General features: G+C 67.5%; 1 protein-coding gene across 17 annotated transcripts in view; it reads right to left on the bottom strand.

The window, feature by feature from the left end:
- Positions 1 to 777: 777 nt before the first annotated feature.
- The window catches only part of RBFOX3 (RNA binding fox-1 homolog 3), a 165026-nt gene continuing 152202 nt past the window's right edge, over positions 778 to 13601 (bottom strand). For 13 of the 17 annotated variants that reach the window (XM_068654683.1, XM_068654687.1, XM_068654684.1 and 10 more), the window contains 11 exons: positions 9505 to 9756; positions 8655 to 8792; positions 8132 to 8185; positions 7407 to 7499; positions 6218 to 6278; positions 5869 to 5922; positions 5441 to 5573; positions 4543 to 4582; positions 3830 to 3891; positions 3456 to 3534; positions 1968 to 2620 (listed from right to left, as the gene is read on the bottom strand). In XM_068654683.1, the coding sequence (XP_068510784.1) occupies positions 2576 to 2620; positions 3456 to 3534; positions 3830 to 3891; positions 4543 to 4582; positions 5441 to 5573; positions 5869 to 5922; positions 6218 to 6278; positions 7407 to 7499; positions 8132 to 8185; positions 8655 to 8792; positions 9505 to 9756 (1011 nt within the window). In that variant the 3' untranslated portion in view covers positions 1968 to 2575. Of the gene's footprint in view, positions 2621 to 3455; positions 3535 to 3829; positions 3892 to 4542; positions 4583 to 5440; positions 5574 to 5868; positions 5923 to 6217; positions 6279 to 7406; positions 7500 to 8131; positions 8186 to 8654; positions 8793 to 9504; positions 9757 to 9929; positions 12409 to 13601 lie in introns of those variants that run through there. The other 4 variants (XM_068654699.1, XM_068654692.1, XM_068654690.1 and 1 more) reach the window with 4 other exon arrangements.

Here is a 13601-nt window from a genome sequence, read left to right as displayed (position 1 = left end):
GGGCTGTGGGGTGGGGGATGCAGGGGAGCCACCACTCAGGGCTGAGAGGGTTGATTGAGGCTGAGTTTTGGGGCCGCTTTGCTCAGGGCACCCGGTCACTGTGCGCATCCAGGCTGGGGCATCTGCCCTGAGACCCCTCCCCAGCTCCCAGTCCTCCTGCCTGGTGCTGGTGCAGAGCTGCCAGCACGGGCTCCACTTGCAGCCCCAAGGAGCCGCTCTCTGCAGGCAGCTGCTGCTCCCCCCCCCTGCACGGCCCTGCCTTGGCTCTGCCTTGCTCTTGCTGCCCTCTCTCCAGGGCTGGCAGGCAGCGGTTCCACCCGCGCTGCTTCCCCTGGATATCTTATGCAGGGAAGGAGAGAAAATTTATAGCAGCAATTATTTTATCACAGTCTGGTGAGCAAGCAATTAGCAGGCAGGGACGTAGCCGAGCGTGCCGCACAGCGGGGTCGCGCAGCCCCAGCTCCCTTGGAGCACCGGCCCCAGTCCCACAAACAATACTGGCTCCCGTTCAGGAAAATTAATATGTCAGCGTTTAAGCTGCTGCGCCTTCGGTGGGTGAATTGCTCTGAAATAAATTATCTGATGGTTTGAAAAATGAAGGGCTCAGCACTGCAAGGGCTGTGCTCCTGCCACTCCGAGACCCTGCTCCCTTGCTCTGGGCGGGGGAGAGCCCCAGCAGAGCCCCCCTTGCCCACCGCAGAGTGGGTGATGTGGGTGCAGGGTGCAGTCCCCCCGTGCCCCACACGCGTGCCCCAGTCAAAACCGGAGTCGTCCTGGTTGAAGAAAGAAATCTTTATTAATAATTTCAATAATAATAATAATAATCCTTGTAGTAATAATAATAATAATAATAATAATACTGTTTATTAGAATGGTCACACCTTTGAAGCATACAGGATGGGCCGGCGCCAGCCTGCGTGCCGGCAGCCGGCGCAGGGGCTCTGCTGTAAGGAAGAAGCCAGTACAGCGATGGAGGGAGCTTTGTACAGGGGCGGGGGCGCGGGCCAGGGTGGGGGGGCTATGTACACCGGGAATAGAAAAGGGGGAGCTCGTTGCTGGAGCATCGGGGTGTCTGCAGACTATAAAGTGAGGTTTGACGAGTGGCGGAGCCACGCGGGGTGGTGGGGCGGGGGCTGAGCGCGGCGAGGCCGCCCCGGCCGTGGCGTGGGATGGGGCTGCACCGGGGGGGGCTCCGTGGCACCCTGTGCCGCCCGACCCCGGCTGCCGCAGAGCCACCCCGGGGGCGATGCAACGGCCGAGACCCCGTGCCAAGGGCCGGCAGGGTCCCTGCAGCGGGGCGGGCGGGGAGGGGGTGGCCACGAGCACCCCGTGCGTCCCCGTCCCGGCACAGCGCAGGGGTCCCGGCGGGCGGCGTGGGTCAGGATCGCTCCCCGCGGGGTGGGAGCCCCGGGTGCGCCAGGGATGGGGCAGGAGGGGAGGGAAGGGGAACGGGAACGCAAGCGAGTTGCAAGCTCCTCTTAACAAAAATTCCCTTTAAAACGCAGAGGCTCGTCCCCCTGCAACGCCCAGCGCCTCAGCAAAGCTCCGCTCGGGAGCCGCGGCCTCGCACCCTCGACGCGCTGGCGGCCGGCACCGGGGCACCGGAGCCCGGCGACCCCCAGCGCGGGCAGGGCGGCGTGCCGCTGCGCTCCGCCGGCACCCCGCGCCGGGCGGAAAGGAAGACGTGGTGCCCGGGCCTGTGCCGCGGGCTGCCAGGGGCCCCGCGGCCGTCCCCGTGCCCGGCGGCAGCGGCTGCGCCGGGGGCAGCGCTGGGTGCATGCAGCCGGTCCGTGCGCTCCGCGGGCTCCTCCGGGACTCGCTCGCTCGGTGCATGTGTGTGGACAGGATGGGACTTTCACGTCGTTGTTGCCTCTTTGCTTTGTTGTTGCTTTGCGTTTATTTTTTTTTAATTTTTTTTCTTTTTTTTTTTAGTCGTGTGGGTGTGTATGTGTGGGTGTGTGTGTGTGTGTTTTGTTTTTTTATTTTTTTTTTGTTTTGTTTTTGCTTTTTTGCCCTTCCCGGTCCCAGAAGGAAACGGCTGCAGTTTCACTACAACAGAAACAGAAAGGCAGAGCTGTCGCTGGAGCAACCCCTGGGCACGTGCCCGGCCCCACACCCCACTCAGCCCCCATGGCCCTGGGGGGCACCACGCTCGGCCCCGGGGTGCCATCCCCGGGGTCCCCCCGCAGCTCAGCCCCGTCCCCATGGAGCGTGCAGCAACTGCCTCCTGCCTCTCCTACGGGGTGCAGAGGGGCCGGCTCGGGGCTGCCCGTCCTGCCCTGGGGGGGGATGAGCCCAGGGACCCCCGCGAGCCCAGGCTCTGGGCACCCTCGGCGGGGCGGAGGCGCCGTCCCCGCTCCCTGCCGCCCCCGGGCCGGGCAGGATGGACGCGGTGGGCAGCGGAGGCCGAGCAGCGGGACGGAGCAGCTTGAGGTAAACCTAGCGGAGAGCAGAGCCCGCCCGGGCAGGGGCCCTCAGGTCCTCCGGGAGGCTCAGCCTGGCTTAGTCTGCCTGGTTTGGTTTGGTTTCTAGTGAGCAGTCAGTGTTAGTGCTGTGAGGGGCTGGGTCTGTCTTGCTAGTAGGGAGTGAAGCGGCTGTACCCTCCTCGGTATAGACTAGCCTGCAACATCAAAGATGAAAAAAAAGCCAATCAGTATTCGAGAGAGAGGCAAAGCCCATTTCTTCCCTTTTTTTTTTTCTCTTTTTTTTTATTTTTTTTTTAAAGTGACACCAAACTGCCTCTGTCTTGGGGGTTGTGCGGGGTGGGCACAGCCAAGGGCCCCCAGCGCTGCCGGGGCTCACTCAGGGATGGAGACGGCGCCGTCCCCAACCCCGCTGCCCTCGGCACAGCCCTGGGGCTGCCACGGCCGGGGACCTGCTCCCTGGAGCTGGGCTGGTTCCTGCCCTGCCCATCCCGCGGACAGAGGGGCTGCGGGGCCGGGGGTGCCGAGGGGTGCTTGGCACAGCCAGGCCCCAGCCAGGGGGACACAGGGGGGGGAGGGTTTCCAAAAAAAGAAAAAAAAAAAAAAAAGGAAGAAAAAGACCATTTGGCTTTGAGATCCCGCCCACAAGGGGGATTTTTCATCTTTGATGCTGGTTGCAAAGCTAGCTACAGACCGCAGCGAGCACGGTGAGCACGCTCGGGTGCCCCCCGCACGCCGCTGATGGGGACACGGCCCTGAGCCCCCCACACCTGGGGGAGGAGGGGGGGGTCCTCGCCCCCCAGCCAGGCCCTGGGGGCTGCACAGGGCTTCCTCCAGCGGGGGGCTAACGGGGAGGATGTGGGGACGGTGCCCCCTCTCCCTGGGGCCAGCCTGTGTGGGGGCTGCGCTGCTCCTGCCCCCGCCGAGAGCCCGTGCTCCCCCTCCCCGCGGCCCCCAGACCCCCCCCGGGCTGGCTGCAGCTCGCGTGGGGCAGGTGGGGAAGCAAAGAAAGGCAGCGGGGGCTGCGCTTACCATGGTGCCGATGCTGTACGTGGCGGCGGGGCCGATGGTGTGGTGGTAGGGGTCTGCCGCTGCGTACACTCTGCCGTAACTAGGAGCAAACACGGGGGGGGGGGTGTTAGAGACCCGGGGAGGGGTCCTCCACCCCCAGCAGCTCCCCAGAGGCTGCTGCACCCTATTTCCCCCCCCCACTACCCCATGGTCTCCCCACCAGGGCCCCACCACAAACAGCCCAGACCCAGGGGGCACGGGGAGCCGCGGGCACCCCGATATCGCCAGCTCCATCCTCATGGCACGGGGCACGGCTGCCGGCCTGGATGGTGCAGGGGGTGAAATGGGCATCCCCCCCCATCCCCCCCAACCCCCCCGTGGGCAGCGGTGCCTACCTGTCGCTGTATGCTGCTGCTGCTGCTGCGGGCTGGGCGTATCTGTAGGCGGCATAGCCCCCCTGCAGCGGTGGGGGAGACAGAGAGAGGCGGTCGTGAGGGTGGGGGCAGCACCCACCAGGCCCTGCCAGGGGAGCTCGGGGGGGCCAGGGCAGCCGGGCACCCCCAGGCACTGGCTGCAGGGACCCCGGAGCAGTGGCAGGACCCCGCGGGGAGCCGGTGCTGGTGGCACCAGGCACACACCAGCCTCATTACCATTCCCCAGGGGCTTTCACAAACATTAACCTTAAAAAATTAAATTTCTAGAGGAGAGAATGTCACCTCCCTGATCGCTTTAATGAGGTGTCACGTTAGATAAATCCTTCAGCCGCCCGCCTGAAATATCGCCAATGGCTTTTTAAACACGGAGGTTAAATGCTGGTGGGAGGCAGCGCGCCGGCGCTCGCCGAGGACATAAATCCCTCGGGGTGCTGCCCCTGCAGGGGGCCGGCCGGGGGCACAGGACCCGAGCGGTGTCACCCAGCACGGCCCTGCCTTGGCTGCCCCCAGCCCCTCACCCGTCCCCCCCGCGCCGCGATGCCGAGCCCCAGGAGCTGGGAAGGGGCCGCAGGCTGGGCAGAGCCCCCCGGGGAGCAGCAGGGGGCTGATGGCCCCCACACCCCCCAGGACAGGGTCCCCGGAGGTGGCACCAGCCCCAGCACGGCCGCACTTACGTAGATCTCGGCTCCGTAGAACCCGTCCTGGTAGACGACCCTGCAGGGAAGCGGAGGGCTCAGTGCCATGGGGCCGCTCAGGGCGCTCGCGGGCACCGCGCTCGCGGCCGAACGCCCACCCGGGGTCACGCCGAGGGGATGGGGGGAGGTCGGGGCAATGGGGGGCTCAGCGTGCTCAGCACCACTGGGCACAGGGCTCCAAGACCCTTGGGTGGTGCCTGGGGTGCGTGGCAGCCCCGAGGTGGGGGCGTGCAGTGGGACGAGCAGCGGAGATGTGGGGGAGCCCGGTCCCAGGCGCTGCTGGCACCCCAAGGGATGCAATGCCCACAGCTTCACGGAGGCTGCTGCTGGCCGAGATGGATTGAGGTGACACCGGGGACCTGCAGGAAGCTGCTGCCAAGGCAGAGCATGGTCGTGAAGCATTGGGATCAGGGGGTGGGGGAGAACAGGGGATGGACACGTCCCAGGCTGGGAGGGCAGGGACACGGGGATGGGCAGAGCGCAGCCCGAGGAGCTGACCCGGTCCCGGGGGGGCTTTCAGAGCGATGGGGGCCGGGCAGGTGCTCAGAGAGCTGTGCCTCGGTGCACAACAACCCGGCAGTGCAGGCACTGACAGCAGCAGAATTGAGCAATTCAGCACCAAACGCGGAGCCGAGCACAAGGCGCCTTCTGGGGGGTGCCCAGGGGGGCAGAGTCAGCAGCGCAGCCAGCCAGGAGGCAGCTGCTGCAGGGCGGGGGGGCGGCGGATGAGAAGGGGCTGAGGGGCCCCGGCTGTGCCAGACCACAGCCCGAGGTGGGACCCCCACCCCAAGGTGGGCAGCACCCAGGGTTTTGGGGTCCAGGTAGTGCCATGCCCCCACCAAGCCCCCTGTCCCCCACCCCAGCCCCGGGTACTCACGCGCCGTAGGTGGGGATGGGCGGCGGTGGGGGCGCAGCCCGGAACGTGTTGTAGACGGCGCGTCCTCGGCCCCGTAAGTGCGCCCCTCGGTAGGCCACAGCCGTCCCCGTGGCAGGGTACGGGAACCCCGTTACTGCAGGAGGCAGGGGACAGACACGGGATTGCTGCAGCAGCCCCCGACAGCAACGCGCATGGGGCCTCGCGGTCACCATGGGGTATCCTGAGCCAGAGCATCCCTCTGTGCCCGCAGCGCTGCCCCAGGGATGGGGCTGCTGGGGAATGGCCCCCGGGGGGTCCCCATGGTGAGGGTGACAGAGGGGGGAGCGGTGCATGCCACGGGCAGGGGGAGAGGGGCTGGGGGGCACTCAGACCGCGGCAAGGTGGAGCACGGCACAGCCACAGCGTGGGGCTGAGGCTCGAGGAGTTACCTGCATAGAACTCGGGGCCGTAGACAGCTCCCACCACCGGGTTCAGCTTCCAGCCTGCAGGCAGGGAGGGGTGGTGAGCTGGGGGGGAGCCCACCGTGCTGCACCCCCCTTCCCCAGTCACCCCACCGTGGCTCCCAGCCCCAGGGTGGCTGCAGGGCATGGGGCACCCCATAGGGCTGAGTCCCCCCGTTCAGACGGGAGCAGCCACCCTTGTTTCTGGTCAAGCACCGAGGGGCATTTGCTGCGGGAGCTCAGCCGCAGCCGTGCAGCGATGGAGACGCGCCCTGGGGTGCTCAGCCCCTCGGGCTGTGCCCGTGCCAGCCCAGTCTCGGCGTGCTCCGGTTCTTACCGTTGGTGTAGGGGTTCGCAGCCTTCTTGTTCGTCATGACCCGGGCCGTGGCGTTGTTCACCTGAGGAGAGAGGGGACGAGAGAGCTCAGCACCTGCGGGCAGGGGGCTGGCGAGGCCGCGGTCCTGGCCCGTCCACTCTGTGCACGCTGCTGCGGCTCGGAACGCTGGAGGCAAGGACGAGGGGAGCGGGGACAGCAGGGGGAGGGGACAGCAGGGGGAGGCTCTCCTACAGCTGCACTGTGCGTGGTGCCACCCTGACACAGCGCCGCACCGAGCATCCCTTGGGCTGCTTCCCGATGCTGGGCTCAGCCACCTCCTGTCCCCACCGCACGCCTGCTCCTGGCTGCAGAAGGGATGCAGGAGCCCTGGCAGCTCCCGCCAGCACCTGAAGCTCCTGCCTGGCCATGGATGAGGGCCACGTCCTTGGAAGGCAGGGCCCATCCGTGGGTAGCGCTGAGCCCTGCCAGGCTGCCCCTCCCTGCGCTCAGCGCTGCCGGGGTGCCCGTGTCCAGCTCCCTCCAGGCACTGCTCTGCTTCCCCCCCCTCCTCAGAGCTCAGCTCGGTGCCACGCAGCCAAGGGGCAAAGCCTGCGCCTGCCCGGCTGCCTGAGCAGCCTCTGGGTTGGGGAGCAGCGGGTGCAGGAGGGGAGCTGTGGGGAGCACCCTGCCCGTCCCTACAGGGGGAGCTGGCACAGGCACGCACCCCGTCCTCCCTGCCACGCACGGGGCAGCTGCCCCCCACCAAGCAGAGGGGCTGGGAGCCTGCTGGGCTCCCCCGGCACCGTCAGGGCACAGCCAGCCCCCGGCTCAGTGCCCCCCAGCTCTCCCTGGGTTCGCCTGAGCCAGTCCCTGCTCGCTGTCCGTGGACACCTCCCTGCAGCTCCAACGCATGCTCCCCGTGCTGCATTCACGGACGCATGCACGCGCCGGGCAAGCACCCCCTGGAACATGCGGGACCCCCGCAGGCTGAGCCGGTGGCCCCGGGGCCGCTCAGCGTGCACGGCCCTGCCCGGGCCCCCCACCATGGGCGCGAGGGCACAGAGGCAGAGGCAGCGCGGGGCAGGGGGAGCCCCCGCAGCCCCCGGGCAGCTCTGCCCTGCCTGCACCCCCGGCCGGGAGAGGGGCTCGGGGCAGCGCGGGGGATGCACAACACACGGCAGGCAGGGCACTAGCACACTTATCTGAGCACCTCAATCTTCCGGCCCTCTACGATCGTGCCATTCAGCTTCTCTCGTGCCCGGTCGGCATCTGTGCTAGTTTCAAAAGTTACAAACCCAAAACCCTGTGAGCAGAGGAGAAAAGGAGAAAGAAAGAGACAGAGAGAGACAGAGAGAGAGAGAGAGAGAGAGAGGGTGTGGGGACAGAGAGAGAGAGGGGGTGAATCAGGAGAGCTGGCAGAGGAGATGAGGCTGCCGCTGTGCGGAGACGGAGCGCCCGGGCCAGGTCCCCGCTGCGCCCGGGGGTCCCGGCTGAGGGCCCGGCATCGCCCGCGAGCTGGGAGAAGAGTCTGGGAGAGGGGCACAGAAAGCAGGGAAGATACAACAGAGACATCCACACACAGAGGGACACGAGCCGCCTCGTGCAGGCGCGGGACAGAGCGAGCCCCCCCCTCCCTCCGGCGCTGGGGCGCAGACACCCGCGCGTCCCCTCCGGCTGGCGCAGGGCACCAGGAGGCTGCTCCCCGAAACCGGGCACCCCGTGCCTGGGGGCTGCTGGTGCCTGGCCCTGCCCCGGTCCCGTGCCCACCTCGGGGTGCTCCCAAGGGGCGAGGGGCAGCAGGGCAGGGAGCAGGAGGGGAGGGGAGAGCGGGCAGAGCAGCCCCTGGGGCACCCCGGGAGGCACGGACACGTCCCGGGTGAGCCGTGCCCGGCGCTGGGGCTCGCTGCAATGGCCCCGGGCTGGGGCAGCACCCACCTTGGAGCCCCGCTCATTGAAAATGATCTCCACGTCAAGGATCTTCCCGAATTGCTGCAAGCAGAGAGAGCAGAGGGTGAGTGCCTGCAGAGCCCCCCACGGGGACTGCTCCTGGGGGCCCCTCGGTGCCCTGCAGGGCTCAGCCTGAGCACAGCCCCGTGTCCCCCCACGGTAGCCCTCTTCCAGGATCTGGGGGGCATCATTTTACAGCTAATTAACCTTCCACCACTCTAAATCTTAACGAGGGCTGGGAAGGGGGTGAAAGGAGAGGGACAAGGGCTCTGTTCTCACTCCTCCATGCACAAGCCTCAGCCTGACAGCCCGGCTGTTAACCAGGGTGGAAAGCCCACTGCCCACCCCCTCTGCCCAGCAGCGGGGCAGGCATCCTGCAGGCTGGCCCAGGACCCCGCTGGGGCTGTGCAGAGGGGACCCCCAGGGAAGGACGGTGCCAGGGCCCCCGCGGTGACCGAGAGCCGGAGCTGAGGGCAGCGGGACGCGGGTGGCTTCACGGGGCCGGACTCACCCCGAACATTTGCCGCAGGTCGGGGTCCCGGAATCGGAAGGGGATGTTGGAGACGTGTAACCTCTTGGGCTGCTGCTTGTCTGTGTTGTCTGAGGAATGTAGCTGCTGGCTGTCTGTCTGTGCCGCCTCGTCTGTCTGCTGCAGGAGCACCAGCACCTCGTCAGCCCCACGTCTCCTGGGGGGGCCCTGCCCCCTAATCCCCTGCTTGGCCCTGCAGCCCCCAGGGGCACCCCCAGCCCCGTGGTCCCCGCTCCCTGGGCAGCACCGTGCCAGCCTCCTGGGTCTCTCCATGCATCTGGTGCTGAGCAGGGGCCCCCACTCTCAGGAGGGTGCAGAGAGGGTCCTGGTGATGCCCTGTGAGCTGGGGGATGCTGGAGGGCAGTTCTGTGGGCCACAGCATCACCCCATGAGCAGCACCAGGGAGGAGAGGCTGGGAGAGGGAGGGCAGGAGACCCACGGAGATGCAGCCAGCACCGCGTGGCTCCGTGCCCAAGGACCAGCACCGCAGCACGCGTGCGTGCCCAGGGCAGGGGGCCGGGAGGGGCAGACCCCACACACGAGGCTGCGGTGGCCAGGCTGGGAAGTGCTCAGCTCAGCACTTTCCCCCCGAGCTGCATTACAACCACATAATTGAAGCTATCTGATTGGAAAGCAGCCAAGCAGGTAGATTACAAGTGATTAGAAATGACAGGGGGGCTGCAAGGGAGGCAGGCAGCCAGCGCATGCTCCTGCTGCCCTGGCCACTGCGGGGACGCGCGGCCCCGGCCCCCCGAGGGGCTGCAGCCCGCTGGGTGCCGCCTGCCCCCGCATCCAACCCGCAGCCCCCCCAAACTCTGTGCCTCTCCCTTACCGGTACCGTCTGCGTCCCTGCTATGGACTGTGTGCTGGCGTCGGTGCCCGGCTGCTCGGCGTGGCTCTGTGCTGGTGTGTAGAGGGTCATGGCGTGCTCCGGTACTGTGCTTTGCCCCGAGTAGTCCTGCGTGGGGTGGGGGTGCGGCGGCGCGTACTCTGCGGGGATGCCGTTCTGGGGGGGCGGGGGGTACTGGGCCGGGGGGTAGGGCTGAGCCATCGCGTCAGGTGGAGCCGTGGCGTCCTGGTTGCCCTGCAGAGACAGCAGCGCCGTGCCCCTTACCTGCTGGCTCCCGCTGCCCTCCCCGAGGTGCCGGGGCTGCGCCCTGCCTGGAGAGCGCTCTGGGGCTCTGCGGACAGACCCCAGAGCCCCCCGACCCCCCCACCTTCGGACGGACCCCCCCTGCCTTCGGTCCCCACGCCAACCTCTGTGCCATCCCCATGCTGCAGCAGCTCCTGTGCTGCATCGCCCGCTGTGCCTGCCCCGTGGCCGAGCCCCTCTCCGCTCCCCACTCCGAGCAATCCGTGACCACCCTGATGCGCCTTGGGCAGAGGGAGGATGGGGGGGCTGGGGGGCTAGGCACAGAGGGAAACAAGGCCATGGCTCCAGTGGGGACTATCAGGGGGAGCCTGCACATCGCCCTCTTGGAGAGGGAAACCAGGGCAGCCTCAGTTTGAAGGCCAACACGGGGCAAAGCGCAGCGGCAGCACCGGCACCCGCCACCATCCTGCACGCCCTGGAGCCCGGCCAGGAGGGCACTGAGGAAGGAGGGCAGCGGGGAGGGCAGGGCCATCAGATGGCCTCTTGGCAAGCAGCAGGCGGGCATCAATTAGCTGCTAAATATTTGATGAGGCCCTTTGCTGTAAAGCAGCTGGCCTGGCCACCCTGGTCAAACGAGGTGAGCTGCACCTGTGCCACGGCCCCGGGGCTGCCCACGGCTGCTGCGGGGCTGGGGGGTGCCGTGGGGCTGGGGGATGCCGTGGGGCTGCCCTCCTGCCCCCCTCCCTCCTGCACAGCCCCCTGGCCCCGCATGCACCCGCAGGCTCCCGCGCCCCCCACGCACGTGCCCCGCACGCAGGCGCCCAGCGCCGAGCGCAGCGCCGGCAGCCCCGCGGATGCTTTACAACCCGCGGCCGCCTCTCGCCCATGAAATACATCTGCGGCTCAGAGCGTGGAGACAAGCTCCTTAATTGTGTGTGTGGCCGATTTATGGTGCGGAGGGACGCTGGGGAAGGGTGGAGAAGGGGAGGGGGGGGGGGCCGTGCCGCCAGCCGTGATCCCCCACCTGCCGCGGCCGTCGCGCCTGCAGGGGAGGCAGCAGAGCCTGTGCCGGGGGGGTACAGGGGGGGGACCACATGCAAACCCAGCGTGAACGATCCCGCTACAGATCTGCAAGTCATTCACAGGCTCGCAAGCGTCTTCCCGTGCTGACTCAGCTGCCCGGGGCCGCGCCAGCCAGCTGCGCCTGCCAGGGGCTGGGGCTGGCGGTGCTGCAGGGCGGCGGAGCCCCGGCCCCCGGCACTGCCCCCGGGGCAATGCTGCTGCCTCGCTGCTCGCCCCGCTGCTCGGCCTTTCCCCCATGCACCCTGTGCCTGAGCCCGCTTTGGGAAGCGTGCAGCCACCCCGGGCACGCTCCCAGTGCCCAGCTCTCCCTGCCAGCATCCCCAGCGCGTGCACGGAGCCGGCAGCAGGAGCATCTTGCAGGGCTCCCGTGCCCCCCGTGCTCATCTTTGCTGCCACCACAACCAGGATCAGCCTCCAGCATGCAGGCACTGAATGGCCTAATGTGGGGGCTCAGCTCGGCCCCTTTAGCAGGGAGGTTTTTAGTTTGGGTGGGCAAACCCAGCCCAGATGGCAGAGCCAGTCCCTGCCCCACTCCGTGCCTGGTGGCAGGGCTGCATCCAGCCCCAGGAGCTGGGCACCCCGGCCCCGATGGCTGCAGGCGGCGAGAGCAGAAGCCCTGGGGATGGCCCAAGCAGGAGGAGCTGCGGGGTGGCAGTGGGGACACGGACAGGGGCTGGGGCAGGGGCCAGCCCCACCTGCACAGGTCTTGGGCCCCGCTGGCTCCTCGCCAGCCAGCCCCGACAGCCACGTTCATATCCGTTATTAATTAGGGCTGTCGCAGTGCTTGTCAGCCCAAGTATTATTTCATTCAGGGACCATTAGGTTCCCCTGTTTTGCTGCTTGCCATCTCCAGGGCTGCTGGTGCTGCAGAGGCGCAGATCTACGGCTCCCGCGCGCCTCCCTCCCACCGCGTGCTGCCCACCAGCCCTGGCCGGGACAGGAGCTGCTCCCTGCTCCCTGCTCTGGGGGTCCTGTGCAGGGTTTGGGGTGCTCGGCTCCGCGGTTGCGTCTGCAGGGAGAGGGATCGTCAGGGGTTTGGCTGAGGGACACCCATTGCTGCCCGCTGCCGCTCAGCTCTCCGCACCCAGAGCTGCCCTGTCCGCCCATGCTGCCAGCTCCAGGCTGCCTGGCAGAGCCATTGCCAGTGCCCGGCGGGGTTTGGGCTCACAGAGCACGGCCACGGGGTGAGGACATGAGGACCCCCGCAGCCGGGTGCCCCCATTTCGGGCCACGTGGCCCGTGAAGTGGTGCCAGCCCCTGGGTGTCGGGGCCGCGGGGCTCCGCCGGGTGTCCCTGCTCGCTCACCGCAATTCCCTGCTGGGGCTGCTCCCGCATGGCGCTTTACAGGGCGGCTTTCCGCATTTTCATTAAAAGATATTCTGGTTATTAATGGCCCGTAGCCCTCATTTAGTAAATGAGACAGGAGATTAGCGCGTTGCCCGAGACCGAGCGTGGAGCAAAGCAGGCAGAGCTCAGCACGGCGCAGGGGGTGCGCGCGGTGCCCAGCCGCCTCCGCTCCCCGCACTGCCCAGGCAGGATGAGACCCCCGGGCCCAGCCCCTGCCCCGTCCCCCCGTCCTGTCCCCCTGCTCCGTCCCCCTGTCCTGTCCCCCTGGGCCCTGTCCTCCTGCCCTGTCCGCAGCTCAGCCCCACGCAGTCACCGCTGCGGCAGGCCGGCGCTGCCTGCACCCTGGCAGGCAGGGGGTGGATATCATCTTTAGCTGATTAAATGTCCCTCATTAACGAGTTTCTTTAATTAATGAAGTTTTTTTTGTTTGCTCCACTTGCTTTCTCCCCACCGCACTCTGCCTCCTCAGCACAATCCAGGCCATTTCCTTTCAAGTCATTTAGCGCGTGGGGCCGGTTCCTGCCGACGCCGCACTTTGGTGATTGTGCCTGTCAGCGCGGGGCTGACGACGCCATTTTTAACATTTTCTCCTTTTTAAGAAAATAACGCACCAGAACCCCACGAGCACACGGGAGGCGTCCGCACAGCCGGCCGAGCGCAGCGTCACGCTCACGGGAGGTGCCAGCGCCCCGTGGCACGGCAGGGAGCACTGCCTGCCCCTCCAGGGTCGGTGTCACGCCTGGCTCCCGAGCTCACGGGGTGTTCCCGGGGAGGACAGGCAGCCCGGACAGCTGCAGCTGTGCTGCTGCAGTGAGCCGTTATCAGCTGCTTGTGATAAGGATCTCCCCAGGCCACCAGCCTCGGGCAGGCAGCGCGGTGGCCCCGAGGTGGCCGCAGAAGGGGACGCGCGCATTTCTTCACTCCATGCACGTGTGGTCACGGGCTCAGCGCGCTTTGCACGCCACCTGTGGTGGCACGGGGACTCCTGCAGCACTCAGACCCCAACCCCGCACAGCTGGGCCAGGGTCCTGACCCCACCACAGCACCGAGGCGGCCACGAAGCAGCCGCTCCTCCGAGCCATGAGCCCGGGTGCTGTGGGGTCAGCCCCGGGTGCTGCTCATGGCCCCTGGGGACCGACCGCCTGCTGCCACGTGCAGGGAAGCAGCGAGGAGCCTTTGCACCCAGAGCAAGGGGAGGCACAGCAGGCAGCAGAGCCGAGCTCAGGCAATGCCCTGGTGGCAGCAAGACGAGGGTCCCGGCACGGCCCCGGGGCTGCCCCAGCTCCTGTGCGGGCGCAGCGCTCCCGTGCAGTGGGGCTGCCACGAGGCTGTGCCGCTGCGGCCGCCTGCGTGCCAGCCACGCCGTCTCCTCTTCGATCCAGCCGCTCTCTCATGCTAATGACTGT

Source organism: Anas acuta, chromosome 18 (genome assembly GCF_963932015.1).
Source record: "Anas acuta chromosome 18, bAnaAcu1.1, whole genome shotgun sequence".
NCBI lineage: Eukaryota > Metazoa > Chordata > Aves > Anseriformes > Anatidae > Anas > Anas acuta.
Note: the sequence above shows the minus strand (reverse complement) of the source record. Positions and strands in the feature narration are given on the sequence as shown.